This window comes from Heliconius melpomene, chromosome 19 (assembly GCF_056956725.1).
Source record: "Heliconius melpomene rosina isolate 202511_hmr_F chromosome 19, ASM5695672v1, whole genome shotgun sequence".
NCBI lineage: Eukaryota > Metazoa > Arthropoda > Insecta > Lepidoptera > Nymphalidae > Heliconius > Heliconius melpomene.
Genome location: NC_140407.1, coordinates 261,900 through 283,938, shown reverse-complemented (window position 1 = coordinate 283,938; position 22,039 = coordinate 261,900). Strand labels below are relative to the sequence as shown.

Sequence of the window (22,039 nt, the reverse complement as noted above, 5' to 3'; positions counted from 1 at the left end):
ACGATTTAAAAAACACCTATACAAACTTTCAACCCCTTATTTGCACCCTTAGGGGGAGAATTCTAGAAAACGATGAAACACGTGTTCAATTAAATACTTTTAAAAATCTAAATTTAAAATTTTATAAACATCAGTGCCGATTTAATTTTTTTTCCATACAAACTTTGAACCCCTATTTCACCCCTTTAGGGTTAAAATTTTTCAAAATCCCTTCTTAGTGGATGTCCAGATTACAAAAGTAAACTTTTGTCCAAATTTAACGTTTCTACCATCAGCGGTTACGGCTGTGCGTGCGTCTTACCTCAGTCAGTGAGGACAAGTCCTTTTATATATATAGATAATGAATATATGTTTTTTAGGTTCCCTACTAGCTAGCTACAAATAACACAAGGCACGGTGTTGTGTTCCGTCAACACGCAATATCTCGCCAATTGGGGGGAAGTGGGAGAAGGTACTTCATGTACCTACTGTGCTATACGCGGCATGCACGTCGTGAACCCATTTTATAAAATACAAATAAAATACAAAAAACGATCTAATTAAACGACTTTCTTAGCTTCAGTGATAGAGCATCACGCGGGTGGACAGAGGGAACCTGGAAACCTAGTGTTAAAAATTTCCATCCCCATTGAGACACATCCGTTTACTTAGCTTAATTCCGAGCGCCGCCCTTGGCGCCGTTACCGGAGTTACGTTGACGACCACCACAACTGGCCTCACTCCATCCACCCGTCGCTCCGCAGAACTCAAAGAGATTTAATGTATAAACGGTTTCCGAGTGAATTGGCGGAAATAAAGGCATTGTGGGCCATCGTCATCGTTAGCGTCACTCTTTTCATATTGGAGGAGTCCTTTCATATCGCTAATTAGTCATTTTTGTCGATGCTCAGCCGCGCTTACGGGTTGGGAGGGGAGTGGGCTCCAACGGGGTTACGTTCATTATTCTATTGTTTTAGATAAAACAAATATCTCTGAAGCTAAGTCTGAATGGAAGTTGATTAGTAAAGTACAGTGTACAAGTACAGTAGTAAACTGCCCACGCGAGGCTTCGACCGCTGCACAACATTTATAATATTTAAGTTGACTAATAATAAAGCAAAAAAAGGAAGTATTTTTTAATATATTTTAATAACTCTAAATACAAATATATTACAACTACAAATATTCGTATGAAGTAACTCGTATGCAACGATATAATTGTCTTAGATCTCTTTTAAAAAGAAAAAAGGAAAAAAAATATTATTATTTATTTCGTTTCCTATTTTAGATTTATTTACACAAATGATGCCGTTAACGCAACGGTTGCGGATTCTAACAACTCGTGAAAATAAATTATTCTTATAATCTCGCTCTTGGAACAAGACAAAACGCAGCGTTAAGTTCCAACTCACAAGTTTCAACACGCAATGATTCGGATTTCAATGGTGCATGGGAAACGGAGTGTTTAAGCACAACCTCTCCATCTATCCACGTGCATGTGGGATACAGAGTGAAGTTAAAAAAATACATAAACCTTAAGTCTATTTAATTTTTATGTGCAAATTAAAAAACATACATATCTATACTTAATACTATAAAGTGAGTATGTTTATTGCAATCCGTAAAATCAGGAACTATTGGTTGGAATTGAAAAAATATGTTTGTCGTGGATAGTCTATTTATCGGGAAAGGCTACATTACACCAGTCTAGTTAATGAGTCCACCGGCGGCCAGAGTCACTCCGGGGATGTTGAATGTGTCACGTCATACTATAGGCGGGACACAGTGCGAAGCTAAAAAATATTATACATACACATACATCTTTCTATTTACATAATCAACGCATAACAGGTATATTACTGGGAGTCTGGTAATACTGCCCGCTTTCGTTTAAGGTAGTAGCTCCGATGACGTCCCCTCCAGCTACTAGCAGAAGTCTTCGTTTCTTATGATAGCGGAGAAGTGAGGAGACACTCTGAAAGCTCCTCTCTCCGCGTCGAGGGAAGCCCAGGGCGAGACGGCCGTCAGGACGACGGCGCACGCCCACGTTGTGGACCGATTTGGCACAAGACACGCTTAACGTGTAAGCGTGGTTTGGCTGGAAATAGTAGAAACGGAATTTTAATGTGGACTACAGTAGCGACAGAAATGCGGATACAGTCGTCTAAAATAATTGTTATATTGTATCTTAATTATACAAAATCTTTACATAAAATGAAGCCTATGTGTTATTCTGATATACAGGTTGGAATTGTCAGCACCACTTTAAATGAAACACAGTTTTAACTACTCTATAAAAGCCTAATATAATTCGGAAAAAAAATAATTATCAAAAATGAAAAAGTTATTTTTTCAAACAAAATAAATAATAAAATTATCGTTTTAAAATAAAACGCCATTTGTAAAGTATAACATAGGCACGCACACACTTACCTGTCAAATCGGAAACGTCGCACACGTATGTGTGTGTGACACGAAATACAGGTATGGATAAAAATCGTGAAATGAAAAAAAATTCCTACGTCCAAACCGTTGAGGTACCTTGATTAATTTCTTAGGTGTGGGTTTGAAATATATTACCCTATATGCAGTTTCAATAAAAGAAGCGCTGCCATCCTGTATAAGCTATACCTAGTAGGTAATATAAAGATCGATACATCCATCCTCATAAACTGTCACATCCTATATCTTATAAAACAAAGTCGCTTTTCGTGTCTGTCTGTTGTTTCTAACTCTTCTTCTTCTAAACCACCCAACGGATTTTGATGCGGTTTTTACCATTAGGTCGAGTTTATATATAGTTTATCATTTGTACATTCTTATGTAAATTAACATAAATACGATAAATGTGTATAAAGTCCTACCCGTTGAGACACTTTCGCGCATGCGCGAAAAAAAACCCGCCTGCCTTGCTTAGATGCGTTTGCACGTATTTGATAATTTGAGTTGAATGTATTATTTCAGCGCGATATATTTGGTTTCTAATTTTTTGTAGTAGCTATTAGTAGGTAGGTTTTTGTTTATAATTTCTTCCGTTTAAAAATAGTCATCTATATATATAAAAGGACTTGTCCTCACTGACTGAGGTAAGACGCACGCACAGCCGTAACCGCTATGCGTAGAAACGTGAAATTTGGACAGATGTTTACTTTCGTAATCTGGACATCCACTAAGAAGGGATTTTGAAAAATTTTAACCCTAAAGGGGCGAAATAGGGGTTGAAAGTTTGTATGGAAAAAAAATTAAATCGGCACCAATTTTTATAAAATTGTAAATTCAGACTCTTAAAAATATTCAATTGAACACGTGTTTCACGGTTTTTTTAGAATTTACCCCCTAAGAGTACAAATAAGGGGTTGAAAGTTAGTATGGAAAAATCTTTAAATCGCCACCGATTTTTATAAAATTTGAAACTTAGATTCTTAAAAATAAATCATTGAAGACATGTTTCGTGGTTTATTTTAATTCATCCCCTAGGAATGTAAATAAGGGGTTGAAAGTTTGTATGGAAAAAAATCTTTAAATCGCCACTGATTTTAATAAAATTTGAAATTGAGACTCTTAAAAATATTTCATTGAATACGTGTTCCATGGTTTATTAGAATTCACCCCTAAATAAGCAAGCGAAGCTGCGCGCGTCCGCTAGTTTAAATATATTTTAATAAGTACTTGAAAAGATTAGTAGCACAGATTTAAAATTACGGTACCTACTAAAAAATCCTTGCTGTGTAAAACAATTGGAAAATCCTTATTGAAACTACGAAAATGCGGGTTGCATTAGGGTTTAATTAATTTTCACATTATCTTAAGTGCTTTGCAAACATACATTATATGAATAATCCAGTAGTAAAAGCGGGCGAAGCCGCAAGAGGGTCGCTAGTTTATAATGTAATTATTTAATTTGCTTTGATTTCTCCGCTCTGTTGGCGGCGTTGCATTCCGTCAGTTAATATACTGTCTCGGAAATTGGAAGGAAAGTGGCGAATGGAGTGTCTTAACACTAGTTCTTTTTCTGCGTACCAGCTTATACCACTTTAAAATATTGTCTAACAAGTAAAGTAAGTAAAAAATTTTCCTTTTTTATAATATTAGTTGAATTAAAATATAAAAAAGTACAACTATCCAGAAGTTGGAAGTATTGCCAAAATTTTAATTTGAGTACGTCCTCGTTTGGCCCGCCGAGGCGCGGCAGCATGTCGAGGCGGTCTTGTTTTAATACTTTTATTCTATTATATATTTTTATAGAGCTCTTGCTGTCTTGGCGCAGTGGGACAGCGTCTGACTGTAATCGCCTTGGTTGTGAGTTCGAGCCTTCACGACAACCGTCACCATTTTTGAATGGTAATGTGAAATATATTTATGAATTGGATACATTAGAGTCTTGTGCGTGCTATAGTGAAAAAAGAAATTATTTTCATTCCCCCGCTCTGGGCATACACAAAGGGCAGCGTTAAGTTCCGCACATCTCAAATTCTGGCGGTACGTTGAAAACGCAAAGTCTTGACACTAGCTACCCTCCGCCCTCTCTACGGAAAAGGTGTAAAGCTTGTATAAGCTTTACACTTTACATACGTAAATAATTCGATACTTCTACTCTTTCTCGAAATTAAACTTGAACGGCCAATTTCACTTTCACGTACTATATATTTTATAACAAAACTAACAATGTTAGTTTCCGTTTCTATTTGGAACCTTTCCTATTATAATTTGGGTACAACTTTACCAAAATAAAAGTTTGTAATTTAGTCAAATGAAATTGGGAACATCGTTTCGTTCGTTAGGAAGAACTTTTAAACGTTTTCACAACTTATTGCATTTAAAAATATATTCTCTTAAAATAAACATATATATCCCATTTATCCCGGACTTAGACAATTAAAATACTAAATATTTAATTACGTCGAATGAGAATCGAACCCACAACCTGTCGCGCTTACAATGGCGCACCACCACCACATACCACATAACATACATATATTTTACGTAAAATAAAAAGTTTACATCGTCGCCCTCGCTATCTGTGGTGTGTATTGTGGAGTATTACCTGTGCCAATATTATGAGATAATTTCATCTTTTTCATTATCACGTATACGCTAAATGTGTTCTAGATAAACCATTTTAAATGAGAATTGATTCTTTTTATCCGACTTCCAAATAAAAGGAATTTTCATGAATCATTGTGTGTCCTCTCATTTTGTTATTTCACGTTATATTTACATATACTCCTATACGCTTAGTCGAAGTGAAGTAGAACAGCGAGTAACTGTAAATGCGATGGTTGCGAGTTCGATTTCTCAAGATTTCCGCGTGTTTGGAACAGAATATAATCATTCGATCATTTAATCGAATTAAGTAAAATTTATTTTAATAAAATAATTTTTACCCAATAAACAATTATGTAAAAATTTGCGAGATTTGGGGACCGGATCACTTCTGATGCTAGAAATTAAAAACTTCAAAGAATTCGAACTATATACTACAACACGTACACCATAAAATTATCGGTAACTTTATAAAAGTAAAAACCATAAAATCACCTGACTCGAAGGCCTCAGTATAAACGTGCCATCAGGTTGACCTATCAGCATACTCTCTGCCTCGTTCCTATCTATGTTCATGTAAAAAGGCTCGTTCTCCACCGGCACCGGAAGTGGCCGCGCCGCCATGTTGTTCTCCCATACTCTGTCGCAAGATGGCTCCGTTTCCGATTGCTCTGATTGTGTGACTTCATTGGTTTCTGTGAAGTGTACGGGATATATTTGTTTTTGACATTTGTAAAGTTTTATTCCACACCAAGGAAAGTACGTATAAATAATTTACATCGCTGAGACAAGGATTGTTCGCAAGCAAGTTTTTCAAGTTTTTATAACTAAAAATACAATGTGTTAAGTTTATATTTTAGAGTATTTTTATGTAATTAAATATATTATTAAATAAAAGATAAAGTTAAAATAATTTAAACAATTTTTGTTACATATTATTACAACGTGACAGTTTATTGCCATTTTGTTTTTCTTCAGTCAATGTCATGTTAAAAAATATTGGTTGAATTTTTATAAGCAGTAGATAAAAATACTTTAAAGTAAATGTAAGGATAAGGTTGAGTGGTTCAAAATTTCGGTGGCAGATGGGCAACGGAGCGTTTTAACACTAGGTTCACTCTGCTTACCCTACTGTACTTGAAAAGACGTGAAACTGTTGTTCACCTAGGATAATATTTTTTTATTAACATGTGTTAGCTAATATATCTGCGACATAGCAGAATAGGCCAAATTTTTGATGCATTCTGTGTTGAGTGACGGAACACAACGCCGCGCAATAAAAATACTAAATATTTCAATCTCCCGAGTAGGAATCGAACCCAATATCGTAGTGTTTACAGTTGCACGCTTATGCCGAGTTCGCTTTATTGCTGAACACTTTCTTAATGCTTTTATTTTCGACAATATCGAGCTTAAACCTTTTGTCTGTACATTTAGTCGCTACAAGACAACTACCTCCAGTTCACAATAGCCAATAATTGAACGATTTCAATTGATCTCATTTCCTTCTATTTGTAACAGACTTTGGACTTAACTTACTAATTCGTTTTAATGAAACGAGCTTTTAATTATTGGTAATTAATTCGTATATTTGTCGTAGTACTTTATTTTTACATTACATGTTACATACTAATACGTACCTGCTATAACGTCAGTGAGACAGTGAAACACGCGGTAAAACACGTCCACTGCGCCAGTGGTCACTCGCGTAGTAAGATTGTACAGTAATGGCACACTCACTTTTAAATACCAACACATTTTTTCTTCATTATTTTTATTTTTATACCGTTTCTTTTTTGAGAATATATATTATATTGTATAACTAGCTTGAACTATACGAATATTTATTGAAGCATACCTACTTAAAACAATATTTTAATTATTTTTGTATGGTGTATTTTTACTGTGCGTGCTCTACGTAAATCGTAATTTAAGTCTTCCGGGATTTATTTCATTTAGATTTTTTATTTCATTTGTCATATTTAATAGAAAAATATTTATTTTTTTGCATGTATATAAACAGGCGGCACGCACCTACGTGCGCGCGCACTGATATGATAAGGATTCAAATTGAAATTCCTATAATTCTTCAATAATTAATTTAATCAATTGACAAATCAAAGCTGTAACAAACTTTAAAATTATTATAAAGAATTTGCATGATGACTTTTATTGCAGTCTCTCTATGGTCTGGTCGTGGCTTGGTCGCGCCAGGAGCGTGATGCTGACATTGTGTGTTTGTGTGTAGCAGAACTGTGATCGGCCTCGGCATCGAACCCACAACCACTGCGTTTACAACCAGACGCTGTCACTACGCCACGATGACCTCAATAATTACGAACTCATTTTATAATGTTATTTGAACCTGAAAAGGAATATCTCGCAAACTATAAGAAATAACGAACGCTCAGGAGTCTCGAGACCATCTTCAATACAACTTAAACTTTCATAAATATATTTTTTAAATTGATGTTTTACTTTATTGGAGTGCTAGTTAAAAACTTTTTTGAATATAATTGGTAGAAAATATTTAATTAACTTACAATTTACTGTGAGTGCAAATCTCATACAAATAGCTTTATCTTTTAAAATAGCTGTGTTCTTGTCCACACTTAGTAAACAAAAATCGATTTCTTACACGAGAATCCTTTTTTTACAAACGTTACAAAAGTTTGTAAAAATCTCCATATAAAGATACTAACAACATAAATAAATTCACATTTTACATTCTGACAGTTTTTTTTTATTTTAACTTCTCAATGTTTTCAGTACTTGTAATCCTAAAATTTTATTTTACTTATCATGTTTGGCTATAAAGTTTAAAAGCTCCGAAAATCCGAAAAGCTGTGTTTTGGCTCGACATCGCGTTAAAAAGTTTTAAATAACTTCTGTAAGTTTAAATATCTTCACTTGAAATTTATAAATTTTATAATATTTCATAATAAGTTCTTGTTTTTGATTACATTTGTTAAAATTAAATTTTAATAAGTTTAAAAAAATTTCAATTTAAATTAAGATGTGCTCTTGAATCATAATAAATGAAAAAAATACACATATACAGGATGGAAGAGGCAGCGCTTCTTTTACTGAAACTGCATGTAGGGTAAATATTTCAAACCCAGAATTAAAAAAAATAATCAAGGTACCTCAACGGTTTGGACGTAGGATTTTTTTTTCATTTCACGATTTTTATCCATACCTGTATTTCGTGTCACGCACACATGCGTATGCGACGTTGCCGCTTTGACAGGTAAGTGTGTGCGTGCCTATGTTATACTTTACAAATGGCGTTTTATTTTAAAACGATAATTTTATTATTTATTTTGTTTGAAAAAAAAACTTTTTCATTTTTGAGAATATTTTTTTTTCCGAATTATATTAGGCTTTTATAGAGTAGTTAAAACTGTGGTTTCATTTAAAGTGGCGCTGACAATTCCACCCTGTATAATACTACTGAAAAAAAATTTAAAAGAAAGATATCGTCGTCGTTGTGGCGCAGGAGCACAAGCGTGCAATTGTAAAGGCGGCACTTAGAGGAATGAGATATTTAATATTTAAATTCCGTCACTCAACACACAGTACCTTAAGAATTCGGAGAAAAGTGGGGAACGGAAATGTCTTAATGAAGGGAATGGAGTGTTTTAACACAAAAAAAAATAGTTTTATTAAAATATATATTGTATAGATGTAGCCTTCCTCTATAAATGGCTTATCCTAATTTGTTTTATTTAATTCGAACCAATATCTCCTGAGATTAAGGTGACCAACCAAACACACTTTTTAGCTCTACAATGTTAGTACAGAGTGAGTCAGTACTGCGTGACTCACTCCGGGCGTCAAAGTGCAAATGAACGTTGATTGAAATAATTTAACACTGAAACTAAAGTTTAAAAGATATCTATTCTTGAGAATAATATTTTATTATTTGTTTTGATTGCCATTGTAACAATTAAACACTTTATACTAACTTTAAAAGGCCTTCGTAGCGCAGTGACAGCGTCTGTACACGCGATGGTTGTGTGTTCGATTACCACTTGGATTAATGAATTAATTTCATTTGCCTGCTACCAAGACAAAACTTTATCCAGCACCTATCAAGGTACATTCAAGGTACATTTCACAACCATTGCCCCCAGTGGGTCTAGAACACAAAACAGTCTACAGCCAAACACTGCCCCATTGTACCTGTATATGAAGGAAGTAGGTTCGATTACCGATTAAACTGGTTTCTACTATTGACGTACTTTTAAAGTTAAGCGCTTTTTTAAAATTTCTGTACGTATTTTTTAATGTTTAATTTTGTTTAAGTAACTCGCTATAGGTATGTATGGCACTATCACTGACACTGAACTAAAACTAAAGCTCATATTGTACTTTTCTTTTTTTACAAAAAGTGTTTACTAGTGATGTCAGTTCACTTGTCTCATGTAAACAAGTATTTATGACACTAATGTATAGATAGATTACTGTTCGTACCGTCGTGGGCCACTCTGAGGATTCAAATTACTTCCTCGCTCTGATAAAAAGACAAAGCACTTCAATGCGCAGTCTCGAAAACTGGACAGACATGGGTGAGCGGAGTGTCTTAACTCTAGACTCTCTCTACCCTACCCTACTATTTGCGGGATACAACCTGAAACTAAAAAAATATTAATATCATCGATATATTAACAACATGATGACATCACTAGCCACATGTTACCCATATGACATTTAGTTCGGAAATAAAAGTAAAAACTTATGAGAAAGCGAAGAATCTATTCATAGCGTTAAAAATATATATTTTGTTTTGTTTTAGCTTCAAGCTACATCCCGCATATAGTAGGATAGGCAGAGGGCACCTAGTGTTAAGACACTACGTTCTCTATTTATTGCTGTTAATAGCAGAACTCAAAGCCAGGACTTTACTTTATTGTATAAATGTAAGTAATATATGGATATTGCATTCGAAGCACGGCGTTGAGTGCCGCCTCTCAACAACTCAAGAAAACATGATGTAATGGTTTTTAGCACTCAAATCAAATAGCGTACATCTATTGTTCTCCTTCATTCATTCATTCATTCCATCTATATCATATTCCGATGTAACAAAAGGGAAGGCAACCCTGTAAATAAAAAGTAATAAATATTAGTAAAGCTTTCAGTTCATTTCTAAAGAGCTTTCTAATGATTAATGATGATAGTCGTCGTGTGTTGAGTAACAGGAAATATTTGTTGGTAATATGAGGGTTATTATTGTACATGATGAGTGGGAGTTCAATTTATGATCTAGGAAAGGTTACATTTTTTAGCTTCACGGATCTAGAATACCTATAGCAGAATAAAAAGGATCTAGTGTAAGCACACTACACTTAAGAACATTTTAAATTTTGCTCTCTAGACTTTAGATACATTATTAAGTATAATGAAAATAACGAATTGATTTTGATGTTCCTTGTACTGCTTGGTATAATATTATAATACTTTTATTGTGACCCTATAATAATTTTATCGCTATTGATTTGTCACATTTTGAAAAAAATAAAAAAATATATAACACCCAAGGTACCGAAGGTAGGTACGTAAAATATAATTATGTTCTGAAGCATTGTGATAATAAAATATCTTAGCAATTTGATTACAAATACATAGAGAATTTGAGGTTTAAAACGACGAATTTGGTGTGTAAAATGCTGCACATTCCGTGCCCCACTCTCTCCACACGGTAGGTATTCAAGATAATATGTGTTGATTGGCGGAACTCAACACCGCGTCTTATTTTCTAAAGATCAAGATAATAGAAATAACTGATTTTCGAGTTAGAATCGAACCGTTGCGTTTATAGTCTGAACAATGACATATTTACACAATTATAACTAAAATAGTAAAATTTCATTTCTTTTTCTAAACAATTAACAAACAATATTTCTTAAAATAAACTAAGGCAATTGAAATTATAATATTTATACAGCGTTCCTTACAACTGATGAATGTAATAAGACGACCGCGAAGTGCCCCATGCATAATGAATGCAGGGCAACACAGCCTCATTAGATTTGCTAATCTCATCTCATCTCATCTCGGCGCGGAGTCGACACGCCTTACTTACTTACTATTTGTGTTTGTTTTACATTGTTAAAGTGCTATCCCACATTTAAAGAAAGAAACATGTTTTTAAAAAGCGTATTAAAAATTGAACCCGCGCCTCTCGAAAATAGTCCTCTTAGCTATTTTTATACGCTTTCGAGAGAAGTACTCTTTCCTTAATATACATTTCTCAATTTTCAATCAATGTTATAAATTCAGTCAATTTTATATGACAAAACCTAACGCCGCGTTGGCAAAATTTTAAGACTTCGCGTTGAGTTGCGGAGCTAACACGTCTCTCTAACCCGATATTTTAATTTATCATTGAAAATCCAAGGAAAAGTAACAAGATAATATTCTTACATAACCTAAAGAGATAAACACCGGAAATTACACTTAATTTAAGTAGAATATTAGTTCTGTCATTGTATCCGGTGAACGGCTTCCGTTTTCAACACACGTTTGGGCCCCACGTATTAACCTTTAAGTATGGACGTCGGGTCTGACAGACCCATCTAGGTCTACGAATTCTACAAATCAGCCACTTCTCGGTGACCTCCGCCACTGAGTCGCTCAGTACCTTTCGTATTAATGACAAAATGAATGTAGATAGCAGTGGTTGTGTCTCTGGGTTCAAAACACGTGAGTATTTAACTTTCTAAACGGGGCCTGGGTCTGTCAGACCCGACGTCCATGTTTCCCATACATGAATGATTTCAAAACACCATATATTTTTATAATATTACAAAATATACTTTAATATTTTAATTGTATTATTTGTATTCAAATGTTTTTATTGTTATATATTATGTATTATTTTGCATTGTTTGTTATATATTTTAGGAATATAAATATTATTTACCTAAAAAAGATTATTTTTTTTAAGTTTTTATGATAAAATGGAAAAAAATGATCGACCAAGCACGTCAGGGACAAAAATATCGGTACTTTATAATCAACATCAAACAAAAGAATTGGACGACGACATTTTATAAAGAAAATAGCACTTTATCAAATAAAAAGACGCGTTTCGTATACTAAACTACTCTAAGAATTGAGAATGACTTTGACTCGCGTTTCGCGATCTGATCTATCATTTATTGAACATGAAGCTAAAAAAATTGTTTTGGGTTCTTGAAAAACATGTATACTTTGCCCCCAAAAGATATATAGAAAGACAACACATACTTATGTTGACTACAATCGTCCTGTTAGCCTACAATGTTGAAAGCCATTGTGTATCGATGTTCAATAGTACCTTATCTTGAGGTGTTGTCAAAATTTTTATTTTATAACATAAGATGTAATTTCTTTATTTTTTTTATTTGTTAGACTTTATATTTTGTTAAAAAAATATTTATTTTATTATCTGTCTTTTTTTTATAATATTATTTTCTTAAGAGTCATCCCATGTGTCCAAAGACTGAAATTGTGACTTTAAGTTACTTAAATCGTTGTGATGCGTAAAGTTTAATAAAAAGCGATTTGATTTATATTGATTTTGTTTGATTAGAGGCTATTCATGTAAACTAAAACATAAAATTGTCTTCTTCCTTTAAAAACCAGACGGAATATGACCAATAAATACACTGGTCTGACAGACCCGACGTCCATATGTGTGTTATAAAAAATTCACGTCCATGGTTAAAGGTTAAGGTGCTTAAGACTTCTTTGGGACCTTTTCCATGAGTGATTAATGAAATTTTACACTTAAAGGTAGGAAGGTCGGGAGTTTGATTCCTTTTTGAGTGACATTAAACGTTAATTTTCGATCTCTACACGCTATGCCTCAAGAATTCTGCGGAAAATTGAGAACGAATGCTATCCGAATGGGGAACAGAGTATCTTAATACTAGGTTTCCAGGTTCCCTTAGGATTCAGCGTGTACCTAAACAAGCAAAAGCATAAAAGAACTTCGACGTTACGTTCTTGTCAAGTTACGCGTAGTCGCTTGGACGGTTTCAAAGAGGTTACACTACTAGTTAAAATCCCGCTACAATAATTTATAATGACCCAAAAGTCAAAAAAAATTACAAATATACACAAAAAATAATATAAAACTAATAAATATAGTGTAAATAGAAAAACCTACCTCGTTTCATTCCGAGTCGCGCTTCCAAGTAGTTCATGATGTATCCCAGCAAGGAGTCGTCCTTGTGCTTGAGGCACACGTCGCAGTAGTCCTTGTTCACTTGTACCGGCTCTAGGTAATCTTCTACGGGTAGCTCTGGCTATGAAAGTGTCTTATATAATAGGTGTTTTAATTCAGACGTTTAAACAGAGAAGACCTTAGTGTTAAGACAATCCGTTTATCTTGACTAACGTAATTAAACTCCTCTAAACTCGTGTGAAAAAAAATAAAGGATCTATCGGCCAGTACAAAACTTAGATATCCACTGTGATTATGATGAATGCAAAAATACTATTTGAATGTGAGTGAAGAATCATTCCTTAACATTATGTTAATAAAAAAAAAAAATTAAGCGGAGAGAATCTAGTATTGAGACAATCCATCTAATTTTCGAGACGTGCATGTTGAGAGGCGAAACTCAACCTCGCAGTTGATCTAAAATGAAATAATTCACACCCCCAAATGGAAATGGAACCCACAATCGTCGCGTTTACAGACAGACGCTCTACAGTTGCACTACGACGGTCTCCAAAATAATTACTATCTCTTTATCAAATGGAAAGTTAGGAATAGTATAAAAAATAAATACATTCAATACAAGTTACAGGATACTAGGTAAAAAAATTATATTCTCAATTAAAACAAAAAACTGCAATACTATATGAGTATAAATTGTGGAATCTCACGTAGGAAGTCATTAAAAACGAGTTTCAAACTTTATCCAATAAAACCTTTTAAAAAGTTGCACTATGAAAGAGAGACTGGTCAAGTGTCAGTTTCAATCACCCACTGAGGGTTCCGTACCATTTTCAAAATAGTAAGTCACAGGAAGGACAACTTACAAAAGTTGACAAATATAAGTTAGTGGGCATATACAGAAATTTTGTATGAAATTAACTACAACAAAAATATCGCAATAATTTGTTTAGTGATAGGTACAGATAATAGTTATTTCCTTCTTGGGGACATGAAGGAAAGAACTATAACTTGTCGACATTTTATATTCTAGAAAGCGAAATCTTTATAAATTTCGATTATGTGGTGAATTTCAAATAATATGATTCAAAAGCGAAGCAGAAGGGTTCGTATCTTTTGATTAGTTTAACTTAGTAGCAGTTCAGCTGGATAGCTGAAAGATAATCGAAAATACTAACTCAAGTTCATGAGGAAATGTATCTTGACGGACAGACGCATAGATTGTCAAAGAAGTGATTCTATAAGTGTTCCATTTTAATAATCAGTGTCCATTTTGATTTATGGTACGGAACCCTAAAAATGAAAAATGTGTGAATTTAACATGAAAAACGTTTATACAAAACCGTAAAAGACATTAAGGTAATATTTAAAATTTTTTATATAAAATATTTTTGGCTGAAGTTAGCTTCATTCATTACCGCAATGAGTGCTGCAGTAAACGCAAATATCGTGATTTAATTCAAAATACTGCACTGCACAGATGCTACATAAGCACTAGGTTCCTTCTACCTACCCTGCTATACGCAGGACACAGCGAATACCAAATTTGTAAAGAAATTACAATCAAAGCCGTAATCCAATTTGCATAGGCTAATTAACATTTGTAAGTAAAGTTGTTGTTCTCTAGTCACAGGCGCGGGTAATTAAAGTGAGCTCTGACCTCTCATCTACTCATTCAATTCTTTAGTTTATTAAATTACTTCTAATGTCACTCTGGCATTATAGGCCATGATGCCCAAATAAGTTGTGAAGGATTTTTTATAGAATGTTATGGTAATAATGCTGCAGCGGACGGCCTATGTCCATTGGTCTCGTTTGTATAAATTTAAGTAGTACCAAAATAGATCGTAATACCTAATATCATAAATAATTAGATAATTTTTTAACTGGAATTCGAACTCTCAAGCCTATAGACTATCGTGGCGCAAAGGAACGGTCCATGTATATAAAACACTATAGTTATAGATTCGATTCTCACTCGGAGAAATAAATTATTTATATACATTTATTTCTCTGCTCTAGAAATATAAAATGCTGCGTTGAGTTTTACTATTTAACAGCTGTGTCTCAAATTGGGGCGAAAAAGCGGAGAACGGAATTTCTCAACATTCTTTCTGCCTTACCCTGATATATACGGGATAAAGTATGGAGGTAAAAACGATGAAATATTATAATTAATAATAAATAATTACCTTCTGTTTTTCTTTTTCATTATCATCCATATCCCGCGGCGCGTGCACGGAGTCATACATGTCCGTCGAGCTAATCTCATAAATATTACCATTTCCTTCGATAGCCATATCTTTATGTATTGGTTGTTCTTTTTCCACAGTTTCTACACCTTTCTTAAAAAAAGGCAACCTCAAAGACTGAAAAAGTTCTTGAATTTTCACTATACAAGGCCTCGCTTGACGTCCTTGATTTGGTTTCGCAGTCATTTCTTTCGGACTAACTTCAGTGTAACATAAATCTTCATAGAAGTGGTCGTCTTGTATCTTTTCACTCAGTTCTTCTGATGCATTATAAGATGTATGCTTTGGTCTTGATTCGGCGATGTTACTTTTTTCAACATAAAGTTTATTTTCAGTTTTCACGCAATAGTAGCCTCTGTCATTGCCGTTTTCAACTTTCGGACATCGAGACTTTAGATCGAAAAACGGATACTCGTATGAACTCAATCGGAAAAGTTTTCTGAGCTTCTTTGTACTACCACTACCACCGTTCATTGGTACGTAGGAAGTAAGAGCTCCTTCTTGTTTCTTCTGTTGATTTCTATATAAAAAACTTTTTGGTGCTGTTATCTTCTTTAAAATCTCCTCAACAGTGTGTAGACTGCTCGTACTTTCTTGTTGACTTATTTTACGAACACTGACCGTTTGGTACTGACTGTCGCTACGCAAATTAGTCTCTTTAATAGTTATTATATCATCATTTTTAAAACATTTAAGGTATTTCTGAGGATCGTTTCTTACATTTTGAACGAAAGAAATAAATTTCTCGGCATTAACGTTCGGCCACTGATTTACATCCCCCTCAGAAAGTTCCTGTAAATTACGACACAGATAAGTGAGCAAGTTTCAAAGTTTCGGGAAGTTTACAGTGTTGATCTAACATGGAATAATTGATAATGGTAATAGAGACGTGATATATATTTATTGGCGCCCCTTTTAGGGACTTGAACGAGAGAAATATATTGTGGGATTTAACACTCTTTAACTAAAGCGTTAAATAATAACATCCTTGATTTTTATTTTGTTTTTTAACAATCTAGGGAAAAAAGTGTCTTATCACTAGGTTCCCTTTGCATATTGTGCTATGCATGAAAAAGCGAGAAGCTTTTTTTTTCTCTTACGTCGATCACTAACAGCGTAACAAATTATTGACTTACGTATAACTTTTTTCCGGTGATCTGTTTTTCTTTTACGCACTCCACAAACTCGATCATATCCCAGAATTCCAGTAGTTTCTTCACTTCCATAACACTTAAAAGTTCTAAAGACGACATTTTTATATAAATGTTCTTCAGTAAATTTAAAAATACGGCTTTATGTTTGCACTGAAACTATATTTCTGAAGGAATAATGAAATACGAGTTTACGAGTTCTATGAAGTCAGACTTTGCTAAGTGGTAAGGTAAACTACTATGGTTATACACAACAAGACTGTGCAAAAAAATTATGTTTATATTATGAGAATATAAATAATTGTATTGTAAATTATACTTATTACTGACATGTAAGCAAATATCTAAGCTATTTTGATTAAAAAAGCTTTTTAGTGTGGCGCATCACTAAAGAAAAAAAACGGAACTCTTAAAGGCTCTGTGGCTATTTTAGATCTGATATACTATTTAGTTTGCTTCTTTGAAGGCGTCTCATCGTAAAAGGGGTCTTATATTATAGACAAAGACACCACCGCACCGTAACTTTATAACTTTCTTTTATTATTTTAACTATTACTTTACACTTAAAATGTTTTTACATACATTATAGCTACACTAACATATTGGTATTTACACACTAGCACCGAGAGAGACTTCACAGTAGTGTGCAGAATGAAGAGCTTAATTAGTGAGATTGATACTGTCCTGCCGACTGGCGACTGTCGGCTGGCGACCTCGATCTCAGAGTGGACGACGAGTGCGGTGGCGATTCCTGCTCAAAGTAAGACTTTTAGTAAATACTAGTGGACCCGGACGCGGCTACGCCTGCTTAAACTATAAGAATATTTATTAAATATATTTTCAGTTTTCAATAGAATTAGTAAGAATATAAGTTTAAATAATCAAAAAGAATAATAATTAGAGACATATTATTAGAAAAAATATCTGAGAAATTGAAAACCAACATAAGAAGTAAAAGTAACTAAAAAATATTCTTAATATTAGAACCTAGAACCCGTACCTAAAAACTACCTAAAAATATTTTTTGCCAGCAATATCAAATAAAATAAGAAGAGAACCAAAGTGTATTTTAAATTAATTATAAACAGCAAATAAAGTTCGAAAATGTATGAAAATTTATAAAACCATCAACGTCATCTGCCCGTTCGCGTCGGTCATACTCATACTGTGCCGCCCGAAGGCTAGGTCATTCCGAATCAGTGATATCTTTTTAATTATCTATTAGAATGTTATACAGTAAACTATAATTTCAATCTAGATGAAATGCTAAAAGTGACTATTATATTTATTTTCATAAGGATGAATATCAAAAAGTCGCGGTAACGGTTGCGTAGCGACGCGACTGTTGTTATTAACATGGCAGAATAAATTGCCTGTCAAATTAGAAAGTACTTTAAAATATATTAGTTTATATGTATAATGTAATGTTATATAGCCTATAGCACTTCTGAAGAATGCAGCTTTCATACAAAACAAAAACAATGTAAATCGGACCAGTAGATCCGGAGATCTTAGCGTTCAAACAAACAAACAAACAAACAAACAAACAAACAAACAAACAAACAAACAAACAAACAAACAAACTCTTCCGCTTTATTATATTAGTATAGATATGCAAAGAGTGTGTGTTATGGTTAATTAATTGGTTTATACTCTGAAGCTTCTAGTGAATATTAAACAAAAAATCTAAATTAAAATATTCTTTATTCAATCAAGCTATTTTGAATTGAACTCAACTTACATAGAAATGTCAGTTTTGTCAGTCCTACAGGAAGCTATCACCGACTCGGAAGGAAGTTCTGGTGAGAGGGGACGGCAAGAAACACAAGTTGCTATTTTAAAATGTTCTACATATTTTACGATCTGTCGCGTATGCCAGGATGGGTAGCAAAAACTTTGCGTGTGCCTTATCCTTCACTCTGTGCTTCCTTTCAGCGAGTTTTAGAAGAGTTCATAAGTAAGTAACAGAGCTTAACGCTGTGTTGAAATCAAAATAAGATGTGATGAATGAGGAAATCAAAATAATTTAAAATATATACCGAAAACCACTGTGTATACTGTATATCTTCACAGTCAAACACCCCACTGGGTCGTGATGATGTGTTTGTGAAAGTTGTACTTACACGAACATACATTGTGTTGTGGACTCGAGCTCCACTCGTTGGAATTATTTGACAAAGTTCAATGTTGAGTTCTGCCACCCAACGCAAAAAAGGAGAGTTTTAAATTATAAGGAAATACTATTATTAAAATAGCAATAGTTTGCATTTTGTTACTATAGAGTTATAGACAAAGTTTTAAGTTTTGTTACTGATTACAATTACTGATAATTACTGCTAATTTAGTGTCACATGCCTTGGAGTGGAATGTAGATAACGGAGTGTTTTGCCACTAGATTTTCTCTGCCTACCATACTATATGAAAAATAAAGTTTGAAAGCTGAAAAGTGAGTTTGTAAATACGTAATATAAATGTAATGTAAATATAAATACGTAATACGTGCGTAATATAAATAATAACCGTCGTATATTTTTGATTGAAGCGCCTTACAAATAAAACAAAGCAATAACGTGAACAAGAGATTTGACTTTTGAAACGAGGTTTCTGATAGTACCTTGATTTTTTTAAATTTATAATGTCATTTCCTAGCTAGTTGTATAAATATTTTTATTTAATCAAAAACAAAAAATCTATAGGTACGCATATAAGACAATTGAAAGCTCCTTCCTTTAAAGCTTGAAATTTCCCCGCTCTGGTAGAAAAAGCAATGTTTAATCCCGCTACTCACGCAATCACTAGAAAATTGAGTGTAATTAGGGAAAAAGTATGAGTCTAATCACTAGATACCCTATGTTTACTCTGTTATGCAGTAAAAAGCGTGAAGATAATTTAAAGAAATATAATAAAAAATGTTATTTCAATCTGTCAATCATTGTTATTAGAACGGTAAATACAATTACTCGTCGAACGTCAGCCCCCAATTATTATTCAATATTGAATTTGTAACTTCGGCACAAATTACTTATAAAGTTACAATCTATTTGCATAAGATATTCGAAGACGTTTCGAAAACCGTTTTTCAGGTTGTTCATTGGGAAATTAATATATTTTAATTATTGAAATTGAAATGGCTCCTTTATTACTTATTTACATAGTCAACTCCACTCTGGGTTTAATTGGTTTTTCAAATTATTTATTAACAATATGAGCAAGTACGGCGTTCAAACCCACCGTGGAAGAAGCAATGTTTTGAATTTCTGTCTTGATACTAGCTCTCATACTACTCTGCCCCAAATGCGGAATCTAAAAGACATATACTCGTATATACGTCTTTGACAATAAAAGATTAATTGTTATTATTTATAAATTTGATAGAGTCGTCATGGCGCAGCGGCACAGCTTGTGACTGTAAACGCAACGGTTGTGGGCTCGATTCCCATTTGGGAGAATAAATTATTTTCATTTCATCGCTCTGGTAAATAAAAAATACCGTTGAGTTCCATCACTCAATGTCTTGAATTCGGATCAACAACGGTGGGCAAGGGGTTTTTCTTGCGTACCTGCAAGCAGAACCAGTTTCAAGACGCCGCGCCGGTATAGCACTTTTTTAACCTCACTCACCATATGCGTGAAAAAAATGAAAGTCGAAATAAATAAACACTTTATTATGTCATATACAATTGCTTCTTTCTTCAATGACTGAGATACAGACAGCTACTCGTACATGCCAAATGTTTGCGTTCTACGCCGCTTGGTTTAATCTGTTCAAAAGCAGCTAAAGAAAGCTAAAGTCCTGGCCCCCTCACATACTGAGTGATAGATGACAACAATGTTGCAAGCGACTATTTAATGAACTTAACAGTAATTGGTGGACGAGGCAACATTTTATAGTAAAATACGAGTCAAGGAGCAGTCAGTGGTGAGATCATCGCACGTCTGACACACCAATTAACTTGCTGCTAATTTAAATTAAATATTAGATACATGTTAAAATTAAAGAGCGTCGTTCAATTCATTTGAAAAGACTAAAGATTGAGTTTAAATAAAATTATTTGTTGAGGACGTCGTACCATAGTCGGTTTGATCCCCTCACGGGGGTATAATTATATTTAAACTACTTTCATTCCCTCGCTCTTGTTAACGAAGCGTGGCGTTAAGTTCCGCTACTCAACAGGCATTGTTTTGGAAATTGGAGAACTAAGTATGTTAATACTATGTTCCCTCTACTTACCCTACAAAAATATGAAGCTGCTCTGCTTTCTCAATAATTTTAAAAGTTCATGTATATAATACTACCGTCACACATGATAAATGAAGGCATGAAAATTGATCAACTGTTTACATTTAATGCGAAAACAAAGGAATCCATCAAATGAAATACTGCAGCTGATAGCAGTATCTGATAGAGCTGGCTGATAACTATTGAGGGTACGCGATAAAACAAGTACTGCACTGTGTTGCTCAATCATTTCTTTATTTTATATTTTTTATTGTAAATTGTACATATTTAGGCATTTTTTTTTACATATGACAGATAATAGCGAATTCTTCCTTTTAATATATTTTCAGTCAGTCTTCAGCTTACCCTACAGAGCACGTCGTACATCTTATGTGCCACTTCCGCTCCTCCGAAACCAATATAGCATGAATTGTGGCTAGGATGGACCTTTCCAGGTGTGACAGACAGTTGATGCCTTGCCCTCCCAACGTAGAGGGTCTCTCCAGATATCGTCCTCCCTCCATCGATGGCTCCTGGTGGTATGTTACCATTTGTCGCCGGAACCCATCTCAGGTTATCTGGTCTTGCGCATAAAACTTCAATATTCTGAACCGGGATATCTTTTCCATCATACATGACGGAAGCAGCATTGTGTCTAATAGATAATTTTCCGGGTATCAGGTCCCCATTATGCCATGCCCTTATAACCCATAGCGGACTGCCATCCCATCCTTCATGTCCTCCAATCACAGCTTTCCCTGACAGATTTAGAGCTGTAGTGGCTGTAGATGGGACCCAGTCGTAGTCGCCCCCTGATTGAGATATTTGTACTTGTTCTGACACCGGCTGACCGGAAGTTTCCCCGTTATATATATAATTTGTTATGTAAGTTGGTTGACTTGCGTCTTGAGGTGGCGGCGGATGTGGCATCATTGGTACCGGTAGCATGACAGTTCCAGGAACGTAGTAAGGCATTGGTGGGGGATTGTTCTGAGGGTATGTATGGGGCTGAGGTGGTCCCCATCCTGGAGGTCCATAGTACGGAGGTGGAGGAGGTCCAGGTGGTGGAAAGCTCATTTTCACAATATAAGTATAAGTTTAAAAGATCACTAATATATTTCACTAGCAGGTTAGCTAAAGTACTGTGTGCGTGGTATCATAAATCGCTTATATTATTCGTCGGTTTAATCTTATCAATGCTGATAGCACATCGACAGAAATG

At 34.2% G+C, this 22,039-nt stretch overlaps 2 protein-coding genes and 1 long non-coding RNA gene across 6 annotated transcripts; 1 reads left to right on the top strand and 2 right to left on the bottom strand.

Moving 5' to 3' along the window:
* Positions 1-1,109: 1,109 nt before the first annotated feature.
* On the bottom strand, positions 1,110-17,371 carry LOC146528209 (uncharacterized). Of its 4 annotated transcripts, none has more exons than XM_085203011.1 (6): positions 17,181-17,371; positions 16,584-16,765; positions 15,388-16,239; positions 13,181-13,319; positions 5,518-5,717; positions 1,110-2,077 (listed from the first exon to the last, which is right to left on the bottom strand). In XM_085203011.1, the coding sequence occupies exons 2-6, from the start codon at positions 16,698-16,700 to the stop codon at positions 1,817-1,819; spliced, it is 1,569 nt and encodes a 522-aa protein (XP_085059137.1). In that variant the 5' UTR covers positions 16,701-16,765; positions 17,181-17,371; the 3' UTR covers positions 1,110-1,816. The 4 variants fall into 4 exon arrangements, with proteins under 4 accessions (XP_085059137.1, XP_085059139.1, XP_085059140.1 ...); XM_085203013.1 differs by having other exon boundaries at positions 16,584-16,757; XM_085203014.1 differs by having other exon boundaries at positions 17,216-17,371.
* Positions 11,557-12,581, top strand: LOC146528210 (uncharacterized). Its single transcript, XR_014879081.1, has 2 exons — positions 11,557-11,730; positions 11,975-12,581. It is a non-coding gene; the product is annotated as an uncharacterized LOC146528210 (long non-coding RNA).
* Positions 17,372-21,051: 3,680 nt separating the features above from the next.
* On the bottom strand, positions 21,052-21,980 carry LOC146528208 (pfs47 receptor-like). The gene has a single exon (XM_085203009.1). It carries the CDS (start codon positions 21,892-21,894, stop codon positions 21,175-21,177), a length of 720 nt encoding a protein of 239 aa, XP_085059135.1. The 5' UTR covers positions 21,895-21,980; the 3' UTR covers positions 21,052-21,174.
* Positions 21,981-22,039: the final 59 nt, after the last annotated feature.

Bases quoted from the DNA above. Each gene is read 5' to 3' on its own strand.
- LOC146528209 (XM_085203010.1), bottom strand. From the start codon at position 16,700: ATGTCGTCTTTAGAACTTTTAAGTGTTATGGAAGTGAAGAAACTACTG. The intron at 13,320-15,387 runs GTAATTATTTAT...ACACTTTCATAG, and splicing joins ATGAAAAAGAAAAACAGAAG to CCAGAGCTACCCGTAGAAGA. The intron at 2,078-5,517 runs GTGATTTTATGG...TACTATTTCCAG, and splicing joins TACTGAGGCCTTCGAGTCAG to CCAAACCACGCTTACACGTT.
- LOC146528208 (XM_085203009.1), bottom strand. From the start codon at position 21,894: ATGAGCTTTCCACCACCTGGACCTCCTCCACCTCCGTACTATGGACCT.